Below are 25,637 nucleotides of genomic sequence, written 5' to 3'. Positions count from 1 at the left end.
TCTGACTGGCTGCCTATTGTGCTTCTCTCAAAGAGCAGTCCAGACTAAAACCCTGGTTACTTCAGCATGAAGGGCAGAGCTAAACTGCTATAGGTTGAACAGAAAGATATATATACAAAATGTGTTGTTTTTTGTGACATCACAACATCAAATCCAAAACAGGCCAATTTTCATCTTTCCATATGTGGACTCGAGAATGAGTGGTACGTTATTAAACTAGAACAAATATCCACAGTGCACCAAACTCTTCTGTTTAAAAAAGTGTTTTCCATTATATGAGACCTTTAATGTTTAGTACCAGGGTGAGAGGTTATGCCTCTACGCGCCCGAGCAGCAGGCCTACAACTCGAACAGGTAAAGGATTCCGTCAGCTGTGGAGTTAATTTATCACTTTGTTGGGGGAAAACTTCATCTGGGACGATGAACAAAGGTGAGTACACAGACAGTGTAAACCTTCTAGGACTTTTTTTTCTACTCAGCCTGATGAATTTGGCATCCAGCTGTGAAGTGGCAACCAAACGCCAGTCATGTCCCCGAGCACAGCTGACACACTTCTGCTAGGCTAATAAAATCCCCACACAAAGGGAATAATGCTTCATTTCTGACCACACTTCGCTCGACATCTCCCTTTACGACTCGGTCACGAAGCTTGTTACACATGTAGAGGCCAATATTAGTTTGAGTAAAACTGTTAACTTATGGGAAATGTGCTCGATATTTACCGTCAGCCTACGTGACAAACCTCGCTCAGAAGTAGGCTAGCTGTGATGCTTAAGATGAGCTGGCGCGATATAGATCTTATAGGTCGACCTTATTACAGGAGGCTGAAATTGGCTTCCTGTTCGCAATTTTCCCGTTCCACCTTAAATGGTGCAGCAGTTACATTCTTCCGCCTCAGGCTTCATTTCTGCCTCAAGCGCCAGAATGTAACTGCTGCGCCGTTTAAGGTGGAACGGGAAAATTAGAACACGAAGCTGGCGAACAGGAAGCCGACTCCAGCGTCGTATCTTATTACGAATGTTTTATGTCTTCAAACTACACATAAACACCGAAGAGAGCACCAAAAGCACTTTTCTGTCAGAAGCTGGCGACCATGTAGGTCTCCTCCCTTCAGTATGTCTCGGTCTTTTGGCGAGAGGAGGGAGCGCACCTGCACGTTAAAGCCTCTTAAGGTGGACATCATCCAGCCATTAGGCTCTAAACGCGCCGCAGCTCGATAACATGCCGTCGACAGCGTACCACTGTCCAGATGCCCTAGTGTGGGTGGACAGAGCAAAATCACCTCAGCGCAAAGCGTGGCGAAGGTGGCGCGATGAAAAGACGCATCCCGAGCCGCTCATCACTGTGAAGATTATCAGCATGCAAAACACACACACACACACACACACGCGGGCGCACACACACACCACACTATGCAGCTCACAGCGTTAAAGCACTGCAGCTCGCCTTCATCCAAAAAAAAACAGTCCCCTTACGATCAGCGGGATGGTCCTGTCCTCCCGGTGCAGCTCCAGCCTCCCGCCTCCAGCTTTCCCTCCGTGGCTCTTGCCGCCCGTGGCCCGCGGCTGAGACGCCGAAGCAGAGGCGGTCGTGCGGGGCTTGTTGTCCTGCCACAGGTAATAGAAGGTGCCCAGAATCCAGGCGACGGTTAGAATGGCAATGGCGTTGGCCCTGATCCTGCGCATGCTGGGTCCATAGGGAGGGCTCCCGGGCCCTGGATGATGCTTGCGGTGATCGCGTCAGCTCCTCCTGCTCGCCAAGGGCGCTTTTATTCTCGGGCTGCTGCTGCTGCTGCCCACTGATACCTCGCGCCGCGCTTTAGCTCGCACGCGCTGTGGCTGCAGGCTGCTCGGACCGAGCGCACATCCCCACACTAGCAGTGCGCGGTCCTAGCGCCCACAGATTCGCTGCTGCTCGATGTTGCGCAGGGCGTTTGTCCCCTTGTCTGCCAAACAGGGGACAGGGCTGCTCCACTCCTCCCACTGAAATTCTCCAACACGCTAAACGAGAAGTAAAAAAAATACTGGACCGAACTGTAGACATAACATTAGACATGCTGGACTACAGCAGAAAGCCAAGCAGCTTACTGGTCTAAAAGAGGTCTGGGAGCACATTTTCAGTTATATGGAGACAAATTCGTGCCAAATTGAAAAGCAGTCACTACAATGGACAAACATAGCATAATTTTTCTACAGTGTCCATAGTGTCATGCTGAATATGAGCTGAAATAAAAAACAAAACCATAATTACACCGTTTTCGTGTCGCTTGAGCTCCTTACTGAAAAAAAAAACATAAAAGGATTTGCATTTAAAAATGAAATGCAGAATTTGTGTAGAATTGAATACAATCCACCATGAAATGTCATGAAGTCACAGCTATTTTGCTTTTCTTTCGTGCAGATTTGCCTCACTGAAATGCAATCATAACAATAAAAACTGTAAAATGCAATGCACACGTCTTTACATTTCCATAGAGACATGCAGAATATGAGCCAAACTTAAAGGCAAAATCTGTACTACAGTGCTCTCCAGTTGCTTGACTTCTTTTTTTGTGCTTCAATTCTATTTGCCTCATTAAACTGCAACCGAAACAGTGAAATGCAATGCACACACTAGATTGCATTTAAACAGTAACATGCAGAAAACATTCCAAAATTAAAAGTAAGTGATCCATTACTCTGATTTAATGTGTTTCAACATTTAATGTTGGAGGAAAAGCAATAGCTGTGGCTTCATTACATTTTAAGATGGATTGTATTCAATTCTGACCCAAATCCAGTGTTTCTTGTTTTACATGTAAATACACATGCATTGTTTTCAGTAAAGAGATCGAGCAGTGTGAAAGCTGTGTAATAGAGGGTTTGTTTTCATTTTGGCACATATTCTGCATGAGACTATGGAAAAGTAATGTCATGTGTGCATTGCATTTCACATGTTTTCCACTGTGGTGATTTTTGCACAAATGCTTCTCCATACAGCAAAGTGATCAGCTCTAACTGAGCAAGTGATTGTATTTTTGATCTGATATCAAATAACAGCAAAGCTAATAACCAATACCAGTATCAAAACACTTAAGAGTCTTCTTGTTTTAGAGAAATATGTTTTTTTATTATGTTTTACAGTGAAAACCTGTAAATGTGGACATAAAAAAAACAAAAAAAACAAAACAAACAAACTGGAAAGGCTTTGCATTACTAAGAAATAAACTGCCACATAAACCAACCATTTTGTGGAGTAAAATACCTCATATGATGTTTCATTATAGAACGTTTATTCTGTGTCATGTTTCTCTATTCCCCCATGTGTCTATAAGAAGCAAAGGGAGGGGGCAGATGGAAAAGTATACATAGATTCACTTATTTTTCTTCACTTTTTCAGCATCAAAGAGATATTAAGTAAAAAAAATTCACTGGTTAAAGAAAATACTCAGTATCCACTCTCAGTGCTTCAATATCCATTCAGTAGGTGCAAGACAGTTCTTAAAGCTACACTATGCATGATTTGGGGAGATGGAGACCTCTGTGGTGGAAATGTGTAATTGCACGCAACATGTGGAAGAACACTTTTTGTTAGTGTAGTGCTTCGTATAACCCACTCCTCTCTAATCCAAGGATCTGTAAAATGTTGCATACAGGGAGTGTGACCTCAGGTCAGCATTACTGTAACTCATAGAACCCCAAAACCGTTATTATTTGGGTGATGTACTGTCCTCAGCTTAGCAGTTAAGCCAGCATGATAGTGATATGTGAGTGAGTGTTGTGTTGGCTTTTAAACAGTGTACACTTACTGACTACATAATATCTTTTTCCGTGCACAGTCTGTGTCAGAAATCCTAGCTAGCCCTTCATCAGTGGTCAGTTTCTGACCACTGAACCACTACTGTCTGCATATTTTTGGTTGGCAGATTATTCTCAAACCAGCAGTGACATTGATGTCTATAAAAAGACAGGAACACCACTGTGCCTTATGCACTCATACTGGAACAAAATACACTGATGTCACTGCTTTGCTGAGAAGGGTCCACCACCCAAATAATATCTAGTAAGTAATGGTCCAATGGTGGTATTTTTCATTGGTGGATGTGGTAAAGAGTGGTTGACAAATTGTGTAGCAGCAGATGAGCTACAGTCAGTAATTTTGTACCTGGCAACCAATGAGTGTAAGTACAAGAGAGGCATGTAATGAACTTGCAACTCAATGTGCATTTACTTTAGATGCTACTTAGCTACATATCTTGTTGTCCAGAGGGGGAATTAAGGCTGTAATTGGTAAATACTTTGTTCTTGTTGGGCTGGTGGACATCATATTTTCTGCTTCTTGATATGTCACTCTTATGTTCTCAAGTGAATGATTTGTGTACTTCTACCACTGGTCAGTTTATCCCCTTAAATGACAGGGGTATTGTTCAATCATTAATTTGAGGCTTTATAATTTTAAGACATTAACTATGGCAAATTATTCTATATCTACAACAAAACTATGTGCAAGTTATATTATGTTATGAGAATGAGGAATTGAAGTGTGGGCCTACTTAGAGGCCTTTGGAGTTTAAAGGGTTTTTAATCAGCTTGGTAGAACTTGTGTTAAAATATTATCATACAAAATGATATATCTCAGGTTTTATTTTGAAAATCATAATATTGTGGCTTATAGACTAGTCAGCAGCCTGAATATTCTTGGTTGTGTTTTTGTGCCAGTGGTACTAGGCGTTGTTAGTCATCTTGGTGGTGAATGAGATAATTACCTAATGCTAGAAAGAACTATAAACTATATTGAAGTATAATGTTAGTAAATCCTGTATTGTATGCTTTCTGGGTCTTTTGGACATAGGACAGAGTTTCTGTTCAGTGACTTGCTGGCAGTCAGGATTTTTAGGCCACCATATCGAATATGGCCTGGACAAGCTGAGTCATGGGAATGCAAGTTGATTTGGTACGGGGAGGGATAACGTGTTCCAAATTCAGGCCAGCTATTTTCTTCTAATCACCACATCATGATGAACTGGGATTTACTGGCTTCTTCCTTCATGCACAGGACAGCCAGTCAGTCATACCAACTGTCCTCAAATCCACAGCAAAACTGTACCAAATCCAACACAAAATCCATGATGGGTGGGACTGTTTGAGACTACTTGCTCAATAGCCTCAGAAAAGTGCTGACGTATGTATAAGGAAAATATCTGTATGTGGTGATGTGTTTTGCCTCTTAGTTGGCTTCTACAATCTGGGAATGCATTTTACTCATTAAAGATTACAGCTAAGTAAATGTGATGTAGCAGCAAAAGGGTTTACTCCTTCTTTTGAGAAGTCTGTTCTTTTTTCTTCAGATGAGATCATGCAGACTCCACCTATAAAAGAGAAGACTGTAATACCCCGCAGCTGTTTCAACCACACCAGCAGAAACTAAGTTTGCCAAGTTTTCACAAAGAAATCTAAACACGGACTGTATTGTGAAAAGAGAGAATGACACAACTATGCAATTATCAAAGGTCTCATTTGTTAAATAAAACCCGACCCACTGGATATATCTTTTAGAAATGAGAGGAAATTTAATTTGGAGTTGTACACACAGGACTGTATCCTCAGGGAAAAGAAGTACCTAAGACTGTGCAAAGAGATCACTTCTGTCACCTTCTTGCCGTGAGCGGCACTGGCCTGCTCTGTTTGCTTGGTAAATCCAATTATACCTTCCACGTAAGCTCGAAGATCACATCATCACAAGAAGACTCTGACCTTCCTTCAGCCAAGTATTAGCAGTCTACTCTGGACAAAGATGAAGCAGTAGGTGTTCTTACTGAAACCTACAATAAGTCATGGTCCAATCTAGGTACTGATGTACGTTAAAACTAAGTAGTGTTTTTAAACAAGACTTTATTTAGTATAACCTATATGTTGTATAGGTGTAGCCAAAATAAGCATTCTGGCAAAGCAGAAATTTATGTTTTTGTCTTTAACCATCTTGCAGGAAATGTAAATATGGAGTGTCTCCCTTGTATGGGATCATATTCAATTGAAAAAATTAAATGTATTATATAAAATGGCAATATGCTCCCATATTTAAATATATTCCCCACTCATATGTGCCATTTTGGGCTCAGAATGAGAATTCTAATTCAGTAATGACATTTGCTGTTTGATATACCAGTACTGACATTTCGTTTACACAGAGATTTGGATTCTTTATGAGTAGTTATATTTAATAAAAATGCAACTGGGGTGAATGTTCCAGCTGATGCCCTTTTATAGGAACGTGTTTTGTAACACAAGCCATTTCACAAATTGCAACATAGCAAATAACTGCACAGTTATATTTGGTCCAGTGTAGCCCTATTTGTTGCTTATTTTGAAAGCATGTTTCTTGCATTATTCCTGGCAATGGTAAAGGCTTACTCAAGGAGATTCAGTAACATGTTATTCTAAACCATATAATTACAATCCAGTTACAGCAGTAGAGTGCTGTCATCAGTTCATAGGATACAGGAACTTCCAGGTGCCACAAGGGAGGCACTGGCTCTGATGTGTCTTTAGGAACATCCCCTACAGAACACGGAATGGCCATGAGATATATCAGTGGAGTGTATATCTGGAATTTTAGCCATGCTGTGGGCCACACTGCATCTCATGCTGACACTTCTCCTAAAACAAGGCCCTGTCTGAGGCTCAAACATGCCCTGTAATGAACTACTCCAACCCCCTAATCCCTTACACAGCCACTCCTGGCATTTCAGACTCTCCTTCCAAAATGGTAGTTTCCCAGAAAGCAAAGAAACAAACACAAACACAGATCTTCTCTTTTCTACTTTCTCTCTGTTTCTCACTCCATGCACATGAGCAAATTCTAAGCTTCCATGGAATTTCACTATGATAACAGTGGAAATGCCCAAGGTCTAAACAGAGGTCAGTGAACATCTCTACTGTCACAAGAGTTAGACCAGATGAAATGTCCTAAGCCTTACAGAGTGCTCAAACATAAAGAAGATCAGGTCTTTGACCTCAAAAGTACTCACAAAGTTCCTTCTAAGTCTGTTTGGTGATAAGAGATGCAGCTTTAATTTAAACCGACTTCCACAGATATAAACACAATCCACTTTCTCTAGGTACAGCCTCTTTTGGAGCATGCTTTGTAAGACCTATCATGAAGATTTGTGCAGGAGCAAAAGCCTCCTTTGGTGAGAAAAGGCGGCTAAAGTGAAGGATGGCTAGGCCAGTACAGAAAGGTCATCATGTCTCTCTGCAGTCAGTCTGCAAGACCCTTGTGGGGCTTTAGGGTCATCAGTATCAGAGTAGGGAGCTGACAGAATTTACAGAATCCATAAATTATACTGTGAAACATAGAGAGCTAAAGTATACTGCAGCCAGCAGGCTATGAAGAACAGGGTTGATGGGATAAACAGTGGCATGTGTTATTTTAAAGCCTGCAGACAGACATGAGGAAGATGCAGAATCCTCCGTCACTATCAATATTGTGGAGCTGCATGCCAAGGTCATGATATGGCCTTGCCTGTGGCCTTTGGACAGCTTGGCAGTAGTGTGAAAATCCAATAGCAAATATGAAATCTCTCGGGTAACGCTTTACTGCACGATGCTGTTCATAAGGCAACATGACACCTACATAAGCTTGTCATGACAACTGACATGACCCTACATAACTGTTTATAAATGCTTGTTCTAATAAGCATCATTCGCTATAAAGGTTACATTTGCCAATTTTGATCAAAGTCAGCTAAAGTAGCCTTCATGACAGATGACGCCTACTGTAATAAGCATTTATAAACAGTTATGGAGGGTTATGTCAGTTGTAATGACAACCTTATGTAGGTGTCATGTAGCCTTATGAATAGCACCCTACAGTGAAGTGTTACCATCTCTTGCTTAGTTACCAAGCACAATATCACCCATATCCATCACAGCATTTAGTAGGTCAACACCAGATTTCAAATGAGCAAAATCATGTTATTATGCTATTATGCCAAGTTTGTATAGAAAAAAAGTCATTGTTGTTTCAGCATCTAAAGACGACCTAGAAACCTACATAGCTGAAAGCAGAGGACAAAACTGAATGTTTGACAGAAAAGAACACCAAAAAAAAAAAATATTAAGGGGGGAAAAAAGGGTTATCACACCTTGCATATTAAAAAATGCCATTTTATTTTGTTTCTAAGGGTTTATGTTTAAAGCCCTTAAGCTTTTAGCAGAGATTAAGGACACTCCCAGCAGGACAGCACCTCATCCGCTGTCCACTTCTGCCAACCCAACTGTGGGTAACAGACATCCTTTCCATTGCTGCCCTGCAAAAAGAACATTCCTAGACACAAAAGTCTCCAAGCACAATATACAACAAGGAAGTCAAACGTCATCTGTCTCACTTTCCAGAGAGCTGGAGTAACATTAGCCAGTGTCACAGCTGACTAAGACAACTTTGACCTAAACATATTCTTTAAGGAGTTGCTAGAACGGAGCCAGGTTAATTGAGTCCAGGTTTATTTCCCTGCTGCTTTGCTCTCTGGATCCTCCAAGTCATGAGTCATAGTGCACTGTAACAGAGTAATGCATAATGACTAACTCTAGTTTGGAGAAAGCTGTGGTTCTGTTGCTCAGGCTGGCTCACATTAGCGCGAACGTCCATTAGGGAGACACGTAGCACTCAGTTGCCATCCTACAGACAAAAGACTGAAGGATGGCAACATGCACAAGAGAAAGAGCAGAAAGTGTGAAAAAAAATCTGGTGAATAGTGGGATGTGTATATGTGACATTTTTATTGTATGAAAAAAAAAAATACTTATGAGACCACACTGCACATGACAAGATGCATGTTTATTAGCGTTAACATGTCTCCCAATTCGTATGTAAAATACAATCTATACATTACCGTTCTTGAAAACCAACACATTTTCTATGTTACATTGCTTACAAACATAAGCATAAAACAACCATCTTCAGTCATCTTTGCAATTTTAGCAACAGTCTAGGTCATGGTTGAGCATAATAAGAGAAAACAGGGCTGACTGATCCTTCAAGAGACAAGTATTTGATGACAAGTGTTTGTCTGACAGATAACAGCACAGATTTTAAAGACGAGCTAGAGTGGTGGTGCCCCCTGCTTTCCATCTGTGAGAAATTATCAAACACCTTTGTAGAAGGATCCACTCTAATTGTTAGTTACTTTGCTTTCTTACAGCAAATCCTGCGCTAAGAATAAATTAAAGCCATAAGTTAAATAGAAGCCAAAAGTGCCATGCTACTGTGATCAGTGAACAGTTGCTGTTATTATTAAGCTTCCACCAAAAAGATAGAAAAACAAACAATTGGACCTAAAAAAGGTTTTGCTTTGCATTAAAAAGTTACAAGCTGAGAATCCACTCTGTTAACAAGTTCAGTATCATCTTGCTACATTTCCCAGACCAAAAGAGAAAGAGACAGAGAAAGAAGAAATAATAAAGAATTCACCACCTACTCATTTGTGCAGCCAGCTCAAAGCAAAGGGCCCTTTTGAGCGACGGCCCTTACAAGAAGAGCCAGAAAAAAAGGTTTTGAGCTGGTGTCTGGTTTCCCCTAGCGCTGCAGCCAGAACATCCTAAAGCTAAGATGGTGAAGCAGAGAGCCCAATCACAAGATGGGCTCAGCATAACAGTCTGTGCATACTTGAGCTGGAACACAACAGTGGACAAGGTTAACACATGAAATAGAGGCATTCAATTGTACAGACAAAGCATGACACAAAGCTGGACAAATATGTACCTCAAAATGGGAAAAAAAAACAAAACAAGGGAGAGGTGGAAGAGAAGCATTAAGACTTTCTCCCAAGAAAACAAAACTCTACAGTATGTGTTACACTGACATAACTGTCTTGTAAGTCGAAACACAACAGCAACCTTACTTGCACTGTTATACACTCCAGGCTCCATCCACAGCCATCTGCAGAACTGAGAAGTAATCGCTCCAACAAGGTTCAATAACATTTGGCCCAAGCCAGATATGGCTATACAAGCCAATTTGATTATAGTGTTCAGTTCAGATTGGCATTTCTTTCAATAATGCAGCAAGGTCATTCATTCACACCGAATGCCTTTAAAGCGGCATACAAAAGGGTCTTCATAGTAGGTGGAGGTGTGTACTGAGTTGGTAGGGGGTCTCACTATTCTGTGGGACACACACTGCGATCCTTACAGCAGAAGTAATGGACCACTACACCATTTGGATACCTGGCAAAGGCACTGTACAAATAGAAGACATAAGCATGATTTTTAATTATACCCCATCCAATACAAGGAAGATACATAAACAAAACATTCTCTATTACAGGCAACCTCTTGTTCCTTCAAAACTGCTACTCAAAAAAGCATTGTTGACATACCTGTTCCCAATTTTTTTCTTGCACACCCGGCAGGTCTTCTCCTCAGTAATAACACACTTGACCTGTTGATGAAAGATCCTCTCCTCCTGGACCTACAAACACAGACATATGGATGTACACCCACACAGTTAGAATGAATGACAAAGAGTGAGAATATGGTGTACATAACATTACACAGTCTGCCCACAATGGTTTCTAAAAATTATATAAACCGCACAGTACTACAAGAGCAGATATGTCAAAACAGGAGCACATTTTCAGGACAACAGTAACAGAAATATACATACATATAGTTGTGTGCCTCTCATCCACTACAGTAACTCACCCGCAAGAACTCGGCCTGAAGCAGGCTCTTGAGGACCTGGTCAAACCGTTTCCTCTGAGCTTTCTCCTCCAAAACACTCTCTAGAAACACACGGATCTCCCATATCTGAGTGTTCGCTGGGAGCAGATTTATGGCCTAGTGCAAGCAGAATGTGGACATCAATGAATCTGAAAAATCCCTGAATAATTATTATTATTATTATTTATTATTATTAGTAGTAGTAGAAGTATTAGTAGTAGTAGTAATAGTAGTAGTTAATTGAGAAATTAAATCTTACACTCCTACAATTGAAAGTTTGTTGGGTTTTTTTTTATATATACACATAATTTTGTTTAGTCAAAAACATTTTATGATAAAGAAACTTTGTTTCTTGAGCAAAAAGTTAAAACCACCTCACCAAATTTACTATTATTTGTCTCTTCCTTTAAAATCTGTAGCTCTATTTCAGAGAATTTTGGTTTTGTTTGTTTTAATTTCTTTTGGAAGCCAACTGTAGCTTCACTTGGCATGGGTCTTGTATGACAGTGACAGTAAAATACAACAGAATTAAAAGACACCAGCTTGCTAATCACAGCCATGGTGACTTTGTGAATAGCTCTTATTTACCGTGCTGCAAATTTTGCATGCCGTAGCACTGTTACCCACAAGTTTTATGAATCTGGTCCACTGTCTGCCCCTTCACTACTAAATTTTAAGATCATTTTTAATATTTTAGATTCTTACACATTATGTTTTATATTTGTGCTCTCTCTCTCTCTCTCTCTCACACACACACACACACACACACACACACACACACACACACACACACACAGCCTTCAGAACAAATCTCACAACAGATGTTAGATAGAAATTCATTCAGGTTCATAAAGTTCATGACAAAGTTTTAAAACAAGACAGCATCCAAAAATACACCTATACTTTCAAACTCTTTCCCCTCTGGTAGATTTAAAACTATAAAAGGCAGAAAGACTTTGCTTAATTAATTTAATTCCAAGAAACTGTGGGCAAATCTAGACTTCCTTCTTCTCATAACTTTCATATTAGTTTCACAATGGTTACTGTATAATTCATAGTAGGTGCTGAATAATAGAACTTACGATAAATAATTGAACAGTAAGCTTGAAAAGTAGGGTTAAATTAAGGGTTAAATTAGCTGCATGGAGCTCAGAGATGTGTAGCACTATATTCCGCATGCTGAATGTGGCCGGCTGCAGTGCTTTTGAACTCGCTCCACTCTCCTGACATTGTCAGTTGTGGTCTCTCTCTGCATGCAGTCTGGCAAGGAAGGCCTTGGGCCAGCAGCCAGGGGAAATGAAAGCAACATCACATAAAAACAAATGAGCAGAGGGGGGGTGAAAGGAGAGAGGAGAGCCATTCATAGCACACCCACACTTTAATGCTTTATACTCTAAACTGCAAATACTTGGCGTCTCCAACACCTAAAGGTTTATAGGAGTCATGCCCTGTAGCGCAACAATCAAGCTGTATGCTGAAGAGGGAGGGGATGAAAGTCAATGAAAAGTGCTCTGCCAGGAACTCAGCCCTTTAGCATGATTCTTTACAAGGCTGTGTCTGGAAATGCCCCTATATAGGGTGGTCATTACTAAATTGACAGCAGGATGACATTCATACTGCTGTTTGTGCCAGAACACCAGTGACAGCTAAACTATGAGACTGGCACTCAACACGCGAAAGCATAAATGGGCTGCAGAGACATAGGAAGTATGCATATTCAGTGACAGGCTGGTTAAAAAAATAATAATAATAATAATAAAAAAAACAACTCTCAAACTACTTTATAGAAATAACACCTGGATATGACATCTGCTGTCTGACTGGCTATGTAACTCTCACCTTGGTAGTGTTGAGCTTGCTATGGTGCAGCTCAAGGACCTGGAGGGCAGCCTGGAGATTAGCCTGTGGCTCAGACAGCTCCATCTTAATGGGACCAAGGCAATGCACGTCTGGAGGAGACAAGTACATGCGCAGCAGAGACAGGTACACCTGCGCAGAAGACAGAGCAGCATTGCGCCTCTTTAGACTATTAATTTGAAACCGAGGAAAGAAGCGCTTGTTTAAAAATGAGACTTGACAGAATGGTTTTCCCAGATATACCCGCAAATACATACTAGATTCAGCGGAATAAAAACAATGTGTCACAATGTGAAATGTGTTATAACTGTGTTATAAAAGTGTACCTATAATATTGGTGTGACACAAATAGCTGGGAAAAACCAAAATGCAATAGTGACAACAGTTGCCATGTGTGATGCATGTGTGTTTTATAAAGCCACACTCACATCTCTACTTCCATCTGCTGATTTGTCATAATGCCTGTGACAATACCTAAAAAAGAAAAGAAATTTATAAACAGTCAGAGGCATGTAAAACAGGATGAAATATAAACGTACTCCCAGAAAATTACATTTTGGCAAGCGTTTGAAAATATATTAATTGAACCAATAAATACTGCAGCCAAAGTGCTACAGGAACACTGCTGCATACTCACTCCTCTGCCATACGCGTGTTCTTCAGTATATGCACATAGATGAAGAGGGCCTGCTCGTGTTTGCCCATCCGGCCCAAGAGCAGAGCTCGTTCCTCCAGCAGACCTAAAATGGGGGGAAAAACGACAACAAATTATAAGACACACTATATTATGAGGTAAAGAGTATTCTGAACGCTTTTACAACTTTCAGTTGAGTGCAGACATGAATCTTCTGACCCATTAGTTGAAATGGTCACTGAAGACTCACCGTCAAATGGGAAGTCACTGATGAGCCTCTCTGGTTCATAATGGGCTGAAATATCCAAGAAACACAGGAGCTTATTCCGGAACTCTCCAAGCTCACCCTCCTCTTCCCCCGCAGCTACAGCTGGAACACCTACACACAATAATAAAGGACGATAACTGAAATACCGAAGGAGGAGAAATCAGAATGTACAGTTGTAGACAGATCATATTTAAACAATCAGATCAGCAAATTTAGACTATATTTTCAAGGAAACTCAAGTTCTTTCTAATTATATTGTCTTTAAATATATATTTATTTATGTTTATATATAAAACAGTTTATGTGGCTACACCTCCCACCTTCAGGCAGTGAGTTGAGATACTCCTTCATCAGGGTCTGCACTCTCTCCAGGTAGAGCTCGATAAGCACATTGTGGAAATCAGGGCCTGTTTCATCCCACACGTGGATAATGTGCTCCAGATATGGCACGGCCAGCTCTTTAAAGCCCTCCTTCAGGAAGTCCAACACCTTGTCTCTTGGCAGCATTTCTACCTCTGGCAGGTCCTCTGTGAAAATCTGTTGCCAAAACACAGTGGAGACAATTGACATGTAACAAGCACTATCACAACATCTGATGTGGATCATCATATTGTCTCTTTAAACCTAATTAATCTTGCTTAATACAAATACAACAGCTGTTCGTAAAAATGGCAGCAAAATATCCAAGTTTAATTGTACAAGAATCACCTTTAACCATGTACGATTCACAGTATAAAACTGATGATATAAAATATGAGGGCGCTCATCTGTTTTCTCACCTTCAGACCATCCTCTGGGCAAATCTTCAGCACCCAAGGAGAGAACTCAAAAATGATGCCCAGATTCTCGGCCCCTGTTAATACAAAGAACATAATATAAGCAGACTATAAGCATGGATGAGGAGTGCATGTAAAGAACAAAACTGAAAAACATCAGGACATCTGCAATCAACGGTTTATTACACTAGGTAGTTAATTAACATCACAGGTATATTTCACATCAAAGTAACTGAAATGCATCAGACACCAAACCCTTGACTCAATGAAATCAGCCTTAAGTGCTGTCAGAAAGGAGCTATACAAAACTCTCAATGAACTTTCAGCACTTAAGAAAACATTTTATAAAAACATAAATCCAAACAAAATACAGTCGTATGCAAATGCTTGAACACCTGTGGTCAAATTACATTTTGATATTTTCTGTGAAAATATGCTTTACACATCTACAGAAGACTTAACATTGCAAATTGTAGTGCATAATCTCAATTTGTTTGCTAAGTTTAACTTATAGAGAAAATATAAATCATAAAATATAAAATGTGCCATGTTGCACAGACCACATTTGTGCATCTAAAAGATACTTCTGAGGAGATTAGATAAGAAAATACAATTGCATAAGGAAGAGAAAGTGGGAAAAGAGGAAAGGGGAAAGTTTCTAAAACTAGAGTTCAAAAATGATTAAAAGAAAATGGGACTCCTAACAACCATGCAAGATCTGGTAGATCACCAAATCTGTCATCATCAGATAAACAGTACTTAAAAGGTTTCATCTTTCAGAAATCCAATCAGAAAGCTCAAACTCAACTTTTGCTTTAGACCTGAAAACACCCTCAGATATTTCTGGATGAAGCCATAAATGACCAAAGTAAACAGGCCAAAAAAAAGAGTAAAAATATATTAAAGAATAAAAAGAAAGTTTGCAATAGACCACCACAACAGGACATGTGAGACATGGAGTAGCAGGGAGTACAACCAACTTCTAAGACTGATCTTTGGAGGTTTGGAAAAAAATATCTCTGCAGATTTCTTTGTTTAAAAACTAAAACCGAGTTTCCTGAGAAGAATGGAAGCTGTAAAAAACAGCAAAAGGTGGATACAATAAATTCTGAAAATGTTCTTTGAAAAACTAAAGGCAAGTCTGTTGAAAAGAATGAAAACTGTAATAAAGGTGGACACTAAAAATACTAAAAACATGCATGATATCTGTGAGGCTTTCTGTGGGTTAATTTTCTGTTCAGTACATGCTCTTTTCTTTTCTTCCCCTGATGCTGAAAAATTAATATCATGTACTGAAAGGCCATTTGACTGAAAATTAAATAAACGAAAGGACTGTCTCTGATATATGCACAGCACTGTACAGTTTTGACTGCCCTGCTAACGGCCTTAAAGACGTCTCTAACCATCTAATGTGATGTTTTCTGTTTCCCAAACAGGTGTTCACAGAGTGTGTGTACTGAACAGAAATCGAAGAAATCAGTATGCATGGTTGGAAATGGTCCCACACTCACCTAGCCTCTGGAGATACTGCACTGTCCTCTCATGACCCTTCAGTGGGGAGTTGGCTTTAGTGGATTGATCCAGGAGGACCTGCAGGGCTACAGGTCACCATTTCCATTAGAATCCTGCTCAAAAGACCTCTCAGCACTTAGTGCTTTCCAGAAATATCACTGACATGACAAACAGACAGTTTTATGATAAATGTGTTGATATAGAACATTGCCTTGGCAGCAATGCAACTGTAATAGGCAGAACGCTGTAACTGGATTGAATAAGCATAGAAAGAGAGAGGAAAAAGAGACGAGAGTGATTGAGTGTGGGAGCCATTAGCAGCTGCCTTGTCTGTAGGGCATTACGTCACTAGAACAGCTTGCTGCAGCAGTCCGATTAAAAACACTCATCATGAACATGAGCATATCTGAATGCACACCACATTCCATTAACATCCAAATGACTTAAAGATGCTTCTGCCTTCATGAAAGCTGAACAAATGTTAAGTCTCTGGGGAGCAGTTAGGCTCGTGCAGCATTCTGACAATACTGTATGAAACTGTTCCAGGGTGTTATTTTCAGATACCAACATATCAGCACGTAGCAATTTACACAACTCATATCTGATCACACGATTTCACATCATTTTGTCAGAAAACAACTCTGAATATTCCATTCACCGAAATCCAAGATGTATTTTTGACCGGCCTATCTCTAGAATGTGTTTTGCATCAGCAAGAGTCATACAGGTACACAAACTGATGCTTCACATTGTTCAATCGCAGACGATGCATGGACAAGTATATATGTGGGAATTCAACTTAAAAGTGTCCAGTTACACAACATGTCTTGCTTGTAACGGTCCAGACAAACAAAGTGAATGGCGATAAAGTATCTCTTTAAAGACATAACCATTAATGATTAGTTCACAGAACTAAGAAAATAAAATAAGACACATCAAATATATTTTGACAAACTTTGAACATATTTTTATTTAAAATTTAACAGATTTTAAATTTGTGTGGACATTGGCTAAATGAATATATAATTAAATAAATAAGCAAACAAGCAAGCGGAAATCATTTTGGAAGAAAAGTTATAGAAAACACTACTAAAATATTTTTAAAAAATATATCGCTTCACAGAAGACAAAATTCCTGTCTTTTTTTAGAAAGTAAAAAAAAAAAATTAAAACTATGCTACTGCTACTACTACTACTACTGTTACGATGAGCTACCTTTAGATAAAGATGTGTCAAACTGGATGAACTGCAACAGAGAAATGCTACAAAAGCCGCTTTGGTTCGTGTACCTGTGTGCGACTTTTTTTTTTTTAAACATACGTTAACCTGCTTTGCTACAGAAATTTTTCAAGTGCTTGGTTCAGTCCACTGAAATATTCTGCTGGGTCCGCATCCAGACCACTTCCTGCCAGTCGACAACCCTAGAGGACACAGTATGAGTGCAACTGCTTTCGACTTATGTAATTATTAGAGATGCACCAACATTGGAGCACTGGGCCAAAGCAGTGTTATGAATCTTGTCCAAGGACTCTTACTGGTATAGTGTAGGGTGCTTACCCACGCGGGGATTGAACCCCAGTCTACAGCGTAGAAGGTAGAGGTGTTACCCACCACACTATACCAACCATCATAATTCCCAAAGACAATAGACAAACAAACAAATACTGTCTATCCGTAACAAGTGTTTAGCAATTATCTGCTGATAGTGAAACGATTCTGATATCACTGCACATCCCTAGTATTTATATAGAACTGAATGTACATTGCAAGACACTGGGAGGCTTCTCTGTGCTGCCAGAGATTTACTGCAAGGATGACATTTATGGTATCAACTGCTTAACTGCATTTGACACCCTATACATCAGCCTGTATGGCTCTTTCCTTGAATGTATGATGGGTTATGAAGTGGTAACTTTAGTTAGGTTAAAAAACATGATAAATTAAAGTACCACTAAGCTAGAGAGTGCTTGTTTCTGAGAGCAAAATAATATTATTACTATGTTTAGTGTCAACTAGTGTCACTGAAGTCTGTTTAATGTTAGTGAACAGAATATTAAACTTACCTTTCTGATGCAAGCCCTTCTTCTCATAAAGGATGATGAGCTCGCTGTATTTGTGGGCTTTCTTCAGCACATACTCACTCTCCTCTACGTGACAGTGGTTGTTCTCCAGGCGCAGGAGAGGCGACACTAAGGCGACATTGGTCTAGAAACATTATAACAAAGAAATTGGCAACCTACATTGCAGAAGAGAGTCATATCACTTTACTAAAAGACCATGACAGACAGACAGACATGGCCTTACATGGAGGTAGCATTTGAGCAGGGTGGTGTCTATGATCTGAAGGAGCTTCTTGCGACTTTTGATTGTAGGTGTGCCTTCCATTAGAGGGGAGGTGGTGGAGGGGTCCGAGTCGTTCAGCTGCTTCACCAAATGGCTGCGTTTCTATGTAACAAAAGCAAGAAATCTGTGTCACTAAAAAGGTCCATATCCTTCATTTTTTCAGTTTGTCACTAATGATGTTTGTGTGGACAGTCATACTTAACTTTACATAGCCATTTCCAACCCCTCTTTATCCCTTAGAATTAATGTTCTGTGCTTCTAAGACTGATAAATGTAAACAACGTTTATTCTGTTTAGCCGAGTATTTTTGCTCTCATTCAAAAAGCAGCCTAGGCTAGGGGTGGGCATAATAGAAAAAATATAACATTATGATACTTCAGTACAAGATTTGTTTCACACAAACTCCAACTACATGGGCCTTGCAGTTCCTTAAGTACAAATACCACAATGTTTAATTTCCATATATGGACCGTTTAGACTGGAGAGTTAATATTCAAGTTTCAAAATGTACCGATGTCCACATAATTAATCAAACTGAATTAGGAAAACAGCAAAAAATACTGGACAATTTAATGAAAATTGATTTTGATAAAGCAAAATTAGAAATCTCAACACAAACTGTTTAGACACAGTCAAGTCTCATTTTGTATGCACTTGGCAAGGCTGATTTGTGTGCGCACCTGTGTTAGGTAATCAATGAGAGCTAGGTGGGCCTTCTCGAGCTCAGCTCCGGAAAGAGTAGGCAGGGGGTTAGGGTAGTGCAGCTGTTTACGATAGTCAGAGGGCAGAAGGTCTGGATACAGCCCAATCACATGAGTTGGATCTATAACAGAGGGCAAGACATCCTGCTTTATCAAAATGAGCAGTATGTTTAAGAAATGGGGGAAAACAATCTGTGATAAAAACGTCTTTGTAAAGTACTTAAAATAATCCATCAAAACTGGAACATAACCTTATTATTAAATTCTTCTTGGAAAGTTCAGAGCTCAGGGTGCCAAATGTCTTACACAACCAAAATTTACAATACTGTTACGTACTCCACACTCACATGCTTGTTCAGTTATTCCAACGCATGAAATAAATGAGAATTAAGATGCTGCTATTGGCTAAATACTGTTACTGACTAGATACTCCCCCTCACCTGTGCCAAGCTTGGCAAACACCTGCATGGAGTCATCAAAGCGCTTCTGACAGAAGAGATTAAAGGCATATAGGTTCTGAATATGGTGAATCTGCTGCCTCTTATCACCATCTGAGTCATCCTTCATTTTCTGGAAGGGGAAAAAACAGATTGAAGGTGTAAAAAAGGGAGTAAGTATTACTGTAACACTAAAACTCTATACTCTTTATGTTTATGTTGTATATAATTAGTAATATACATACATACCAGTCAAAAATGTTGACATACCTACTTACAAAATTCTTATTTCATCCTACTATTTTACTCATTTACAAATAACAGTGAAGATTTGAGTACATTCAAAAAGAAAATAACATTTTTCATTTTGGATGTAATGTCGTGCACTATTTATATTGGTATAGGTAACTTTTCAAGCATTTAAGCACAAGCCTTTAGATAATAAAGAAACATGCATTCAATCAATTTTATGTGGTTATTTTAATCAATCTGATCATATCAAACATGTATAAAACAACTTTGGACTTTGTCACATCTCAAGCAACGCGAGTGAAGGTTGCTGCTTCATATTTGACTCATTACCATGTCTGTGATGGGAAATGATAGCTGTGCAGACCACAGTGTTAAATAACAATTTCCAATCAAGTGTTCAAAAATGGCCAGAGTATGCAAAGAGCAAATTTATATATCATGCACAGATGTTTGTAGTAACTGACTACGACTGGGATGGATTAACTCACCGCTAGCTGAAGAGCCAGCTCAAACTGCTTGTCCTGCAGAAGCTGTCGGATTTGGCTTGCTATGGAGACCGGCACAAGTCGCCAGACAAAATGGTTGCTGGCAACGTACACTATGTTAGGCCTGAAGCAAAAAAACAATATGGGTAGAGAGAGAAAATTACAGACCATTAATATGCCATCTCATGAACCGTCTTGACCATCCAAGTGTTTCAGGATAAATTTGTTGTGAAATTCTTCAATAACACGTTTTGGTAATTCATTCTGTGAGATGTTGATGTCTCACCCTGCAGAGGTGATGAATCGTGGCCTCTGCAGCTCCACACTCTGCACCAGCAGCCTGGGCTCAAAGGTGCGGATCTCCACATAGCGAGGCAGCACTGCAATGATATAAGGAGGCTGGTGCTCTGATAGTGAGGGAAGAGTCAAAGGGTGAGACTGGAAAACAAACACAGAACTGGTGTCACAAATAGCCTAGGTGGTCATGCAGGCAGGAGACATGCCTTCATAAAGAGACAATGTTTCAGAAAATAAGTAAATACATTATTATTATTATTATTATTATTATTATTACTACTACTACTACAACAACACATTATTAAAGACAGCTAGCAGCATTTGGCACTTGCATGCATTTGAAAACATATAAAAGTAAAAAAAAAAAAGTGTAGACTATTCGAAATGCTGAGAATACACTCATTTCATAAACATGTCTATGGGTAATATGCAGTCAGTCGGCGAATCAACAGTCCCCCAGGCCTATGGGGCAGGAAATCCAGTTGGAGCCAGAGTCCAGGAACGGCCAGGTCTCTGAACACAATGAGAGGCAAACTTTGCACCAGAGCCCTTAAAGAACTTATTTGTGCACATACTGTGCAGAGAGGGGACAAATACTGAGGGCATGCTATTCTCTAGCCTGCCAGAACCACTGATTTACAATTCAAAGAGGAAATTACTCTCCATTCAGCTTCAGCTTAAAGGATTCGGTTCCCCTTTTCAGAGCAAATGTGTTTAAAAAAGTAAAGCAGGGGCAAAAATACACAATGTTTAGGTGCTTTTTGCAAAACAGCACATCTCCACTATTAGAGAGAAAAAAGACTCCACATCCACACAGATGACATACTTCTGTAGCACAACAGTAAACAATAAAGTACTATCCCATTTGTACATCTCTCAACTGCTTAAATTTTGACCTGGAACAAAGAGATATCCTGCCTCTGCTGGTAGATAAGTAAACTGCAATGTATGCATCTATTCATGTTTAGCTATACCATCATCCACAGGGGCTTAAGCAATGGTCAGTTTCTCACCACAGAGTCGCTCTTGGCTGGATATTTTTGGCTGGTGGACCATTCAACCCAACAGTGACACTGAGGCGTTCAAAAATCCCAATAAAACTGCAGTGCTTGTACCAGTGCAACACCCACAGACATGCAACTACCATGCTGACATCACTGCTGTGCTGAGAATGGTACACCATTCAAATAATATCTGGTCAGAGGTGGTCCCTTTTGACTGATGTATGGGGTAGAGGGGCACTAATAAATTGGTTAGCAACAGATTGGCTACAGTCTGTAAATGTATTACTACTAATTGCACCCACATGTAAGGTGTACCTGGAAAACAGCCAAGTGCAAGCACCAGATAGGCGTACCAAATAAATTGGCAAACGAATGCATTTATTTTTGGAAACATGGCTTGTCTTCTTCCTATCAAGGCTTGTTGTCTTCTGTGCATCAGAGATTAATCATCAGATATTCGACTGAAGAAATTCATGTGCTACACTTTTGAAATGCAGGACCATAAATAAAAGCGTGGGGGGGAAAAATGTCTATGACTAATAATAGGAGGGGGGATAAAGACCAGCATTTTACCCATTGCAACAGGGATGTCAGTCCAGTTGAGAGCACATTTCTGGGTGCAGACTCCTTCCTCATTCAGGACAACCGTGAGATCATCCTGACCAACCGCCACTTTCCCGTCAGCCAGAGGGGCTACCAGCGGCTCCAGCTGCTTCCCTGTTGGGAACAGCTCTTTGATTGAGCCACGTCCATCCATCTAGCAAGGTAAAAGATAAAGGCCTTCATCTACTCTGTTCGACATGTTGAGTTCTGTAACTTTGATCCTTAGTGACAACTTGTGTGTATTGAGTTGACCTACCCGAATCAGATAGTAGTCACGCTTGAAACCCACACATATGGAATTTTCACACCAAGCCATGGACTTTGGAATATCTGGAGCGGCAAAATCTCCCTGTGAGACACAACATAATAGTACTTAAACTAAACAAAGACAGCGCCTCTATTCATTTAATTTAAGAACAAGTATTAATCACTGCCTTGGCATTTCCAAGCCCAAGCATACCTGCAATTCATGAAACTCCCTGTCCTTCCAGTAATATAGCTGTAGTTTCTTCTTGACAGCAACACACATCCGCAATTTTGCTTCACCTGAGCTGGACTGCTAAGGAGCACCGGTTAAACAGGTATATTTAACTGAGCATATATTTAACAATTTGAGAAGAAAAGGGCTCTAGCACGTTTGACATCCTTAATTCATTGCTAATACCATGCTTATACTAACAAGTTAAAAACAATAACAAGGACTGACAGTCTTTCAAGGTGCAGGAGAAAAGTAAGGGACAAAATAGCATTTGGCATTACATACTAGGGCAAATTCAACAAATTTTGTTTTCTTAAAATAAAATAAACAGAAAGAAATAATTGTAATTATTACATTATTGAAGCATTAAATATCACACTGCAAGAGAACTAAATTAAATAGTAATAAACTAGTGACTTCTCCTTACACACCTGCAGGTCACAGGCAAATAGGGTGGCTCCTTTGGCCTTTGATACTACAGTAATCTGCTGGAATGTGAGCAAGTCATGAACATGGATGTTGTTCTCTGAAACAAAACAAAAAAAAGATGTAACAATCAATATCAAATTATATTACAGGTGTTTTCCATAACAAAAGAAAATTACAGTAGGCCACTCCACTACAAACCCCATACAGTAAATAGAGTAAAGAAACTGGACTAAATATGCAGTGTCAAGAATAATAAATACAAAGGCTTACCCAACAGACTGACCAAAATCTTGTACTGGGACACAACAAACAGCTGATGGCAGAAAAGAGGATGATCAGAAGTGGAACCTTTGCATTACACAACACTGACAGTGATGAAAGAAGTTTACAACATGAAGCGGATTAATGTTTGCCTCAGACATTTATTCTGTTAAGAGAGCTTTCACAAACAAAAACTGAGTGCCCAGTTCATCTTCACACGCACCTGCTGGATCTTCTTCGAGAAGTTCTTGTTGGATTTCTCTAGCGTTACTTCAAATCTGTTCGTACCTGTGAGAGATGAATAAAGAACAAAACAGACAAACGTTGTCTGTTGATGATCACTAAAGTTAAGAATGATCAATAAAGCAATCAGCAATGAGTTTCAGTTCATACCTGCATCCTTTTTGATTCTGTAGAGGAGGAGGTGGCCTGGTTTTGTCCCCACAAGGAGCCAATCCTCTGCATAAACAATAACATCACATAGTATCAGATCTACATGGAGGACCACAAATCTGAATGGATTTGTATATGTGGCAAAACAGTTTTACTCCAATAAACCGATTGTATCAGATAGAAAAACAAATCCTTGCACCACAACATAACTCCAATCCTAGACACTGAAAAAGGATTGCTATTCAAGGGTTCTTTGGTAAAGGCAATGGTTCCATTTATAACCCTAGGGTGTACATAGAACCATTTTATGCCTAAACAGTTCTTTGCATGGTAAAATTGTTCTTCAGATTGATGGAGAATGCACTGCATCTGGTTATATATAGAACTTTCTTGAAAATGGTTCTATATAGCAGAAGAAATGTTCTATTGTTACAAACTTGACATTATACACTCTTTAAAAAAAAGGGTTCCTCAATTATTCTAGAAAAGGAAATGATTCAATCTAGAGCAAAGAGCTTTTTTTGCATGGTGAAATGGTTCTTCAGATTGATGGAGAATGTGCTTTACAGAACATCTTTGAAAATGATTCTACGTATCACGAAAAAGGGTTCTGCTTTTGTTACAGGCTTCACATCGTAACGTAACAACAGAAGAACACTTTACGGTGCTATATATAACCATATACAACACATTCTACAATCAATTTAAACATTAAACGGTTCTATACAGAACTCATGTTTCTAAATAGCTAAATAGAACCATTTCCTTAACGAAAGAACCGCTGAAGAAACATTTTTAAGCGTGTGGTGAGAATTAAATATGTTACTCGCTGAAAATGCCAGCGCTACCTAAAGGTGAAATGTTAAATGCAACTGCTAGCAAAGTTATTTGATACTGTGACATTACACACTCACGCTAACATGAAACAAGCTAGTGTTTACAACGTAAGTTGAGCATCCATTAAGAACAATGCAAGAATAAAAGTTAATCTTACCCCAGGCCGCGAGGCAGTCGATCTGGAGGGGCAGTTTTTCCAAAATAGGGACGGGTTCATACGCGTCGTGCATGGTGGCAGTGAGGATATCTGTGCTAATCTACCTGAAACGTCTAATCTTTAAAGAAAAGTGGAACTGGTCCGTTACGACCACATCTGTACCAGGAAGGAGGTGAACCGAAAACAAACGCCTAGCCAGCTAGCTAGCTAACTGCAGCAGAGCTGAGACCTGACAAACAGAAAGCTAAGCTAGCCTCACATTACACAGCCTGCCTGATTTTAGTCCAAACCCGTCCAGCCCATCATCCCCTGTTTGCACAAAGACTGGAAGAAGAAGGATAACCAGAAGTGGATCAATAAACAGATATAGAAAGCGCTAAAAGCGTAGCTTAGCTAGCTAGCTAGCTGACTAACCTAGCTACTGTGTGTGACTGTCATACTTTGGTCCCGCTGTCAACAAACCGCAACAACCACCTTTACATGAATAAAAAGTATTTCAGCCCATATTCTAATGCGAAGCCGTTCGGTTAAACCTCAGCTTTAACTGCTTGTTTTCATAAACCACCAAAGACCACCCAGACGCAGAAATACTGGCAAGTTCGAGGTCCTGACAGTTGATTTGCTAACTCGCTAACAGCTATGACTAACTCGTGAACGAATCGTTCTTTAGAACCGATTCTTTTCAGTAACTCGATCGAACCGGTTCACACGTCCAACTATGTCAAATCTTTTTTCTAGCACCTACAAAGTGTGTATGTGTTATATGACGGAGGATTCTTATAAGATACGAATACACATTTTCACACTCTAACCTCATAAAATCATCAAACTAATTCTAAGAGAGAATCGGCCTCTTTGAATTATCCTCGATATTTCTCTTAGGAACGTAGCCAGCTTTCTCTTTTTGTTTGTTTTGTGCATTCCAAATCTGACATCATACTCATTTGTTGAACTATATATTGTTGTACGTTAGTGAAATAAATAAAGTTGGCTCGATTTGGTAAAAATGAAGTTGAATCGGACCTCGATTCATTTAAACGGACCGCTCGCAGGAATCGGTTCGGTTAACTGAATCAAACTACCCACGGCTTCTCGCTCAGCTGTCTTCAAGCGCCGTGACAGGCACGTGATCCACGTCAAAGCTCACGAGAGCCGAATTACACATTACACTTAAGCCCTCACATACAGTGGGGCCAACGCTTGTATAAAACACTGC

The 25,637-nt window shown here is 39.8% G+C and overlaps 2 protein-coding genes across 3 annotated transcripts in view; both read right to left on the bottom strand.

Moving 5' to 3' along the window:
• galnt16 (UDP-N-acetyl-alpha-D-galactosamine:polypeptide N-acetylgalactosaminyltransferase 16) overlaps positions 1-1,814 on the bottom strand; it is a 43,738-nt gene extending 41,924 nt beyond the window's left edge. The window contains exon 1 of the mRNA XM_036593365.1: positions 1,476-1,814. Within this exon, the coding sequence (XP_036449258.1) occupies positions 1,476-1,685 (210 nt within the window). The 5' untranslated portion in view covers positions 1,686-1,814. The remainder of the gene's footprint in view (positions 1-1,475) is intronic.
• Positions 1,815-8,793: 6,979 nt separating this feature from the next.
• vps39 (VPS39 subunit of HOPS complex) lies at positions 8,794-25,093 on the bottom strand. Of its 2 annotated transcripts, none has more exons than XM_036593099.1 (24): positions 24,422-25,093; positions 23,428-23,493; positions 23,258-23,322; positions 23,044-23,086; positions 22,776-22,870; positions 22,327-22,425; positions 22,123-22,215; positions 21,837-22,020; positions 20,249-20,369; positions 19,966-20,086; positions 19,229-19,358; positions 18,768-18,910; positions 18,049-18,189; positions 17,808-17,949; positions 15,744-15,830; positions 14,236-14,309; positions 13,777-13,993; positions 13,439-13,567; positions 13,192-13,294; positions 12,983-13,028; positions 12,537-12,686; positions 10,680-10,814; positions 10,355-10,446; positions 8,794-10,214 (listed from the first exon to the last, which is right to left on the bottom strand). In XM_036593099.1, exons 1-24 carry the CDS (start codon positions 24,492-24,494, stop codon positions 10,136-10,138), a joined length of 2,628 nt encoding a protein of 875 aa, XP_036448992.1. In that variant the 5' UTR covers positions 24,495-25,093; the 3' UTR covers positions 8,794-10,135. The 2 variants fall into 2 exon arrangements, with proteins under 2 accessions (XP_036448992.1, XP_036448993.1); XM_036593100.1 differs by having other exon boundaries at positions 22,327-22,422.
• Between the last annotated feature and the right edge of the window lie 544 nt (positions 25,094-25,637).

The sequence above is a fragment of the Colossoma macropomum genome, unplaced genomic scaffold (assembly GCF_904425465.1).
Source record: "Colossoma macropomum unplaced genomic scaffold, Colossoma_macropomum, whole genome shotgun sequence".
In the NCBI taxonomy this organism is placed as follows: Eukaryota; Metazoa; Chordata; class Actinopteri; order Characiformes; family Serrasalmidae; genus Colossoma; species Colossoma macropomum.
This window is presented reverse-complemented; position numbering and strand designations above follow the sequence as displayed.

Coding starts and splice junctions, on each gene's coding strand:
- vps39 (XM_036593099.1), bottom strand. CDS start 24,494: ATGCACGACGCGTATGAACCCGTCCCTATTTTGGAAAAACTGCCCCTC. Junction 20,087..20,248: donor CGATTCATCACCTCTGCAGG/GTGAGACATCAA, acceptor TTTTTGCTTCAG/GCCTAACATAGTGTACGTTG. Junction 14,310..15,743: donor GCAGTATCTCCAGAGGCTAG/GTGAGTGTGGGA, acceptor TTGTATTAACAG/GGGCCGAGAATCTGGGCATC.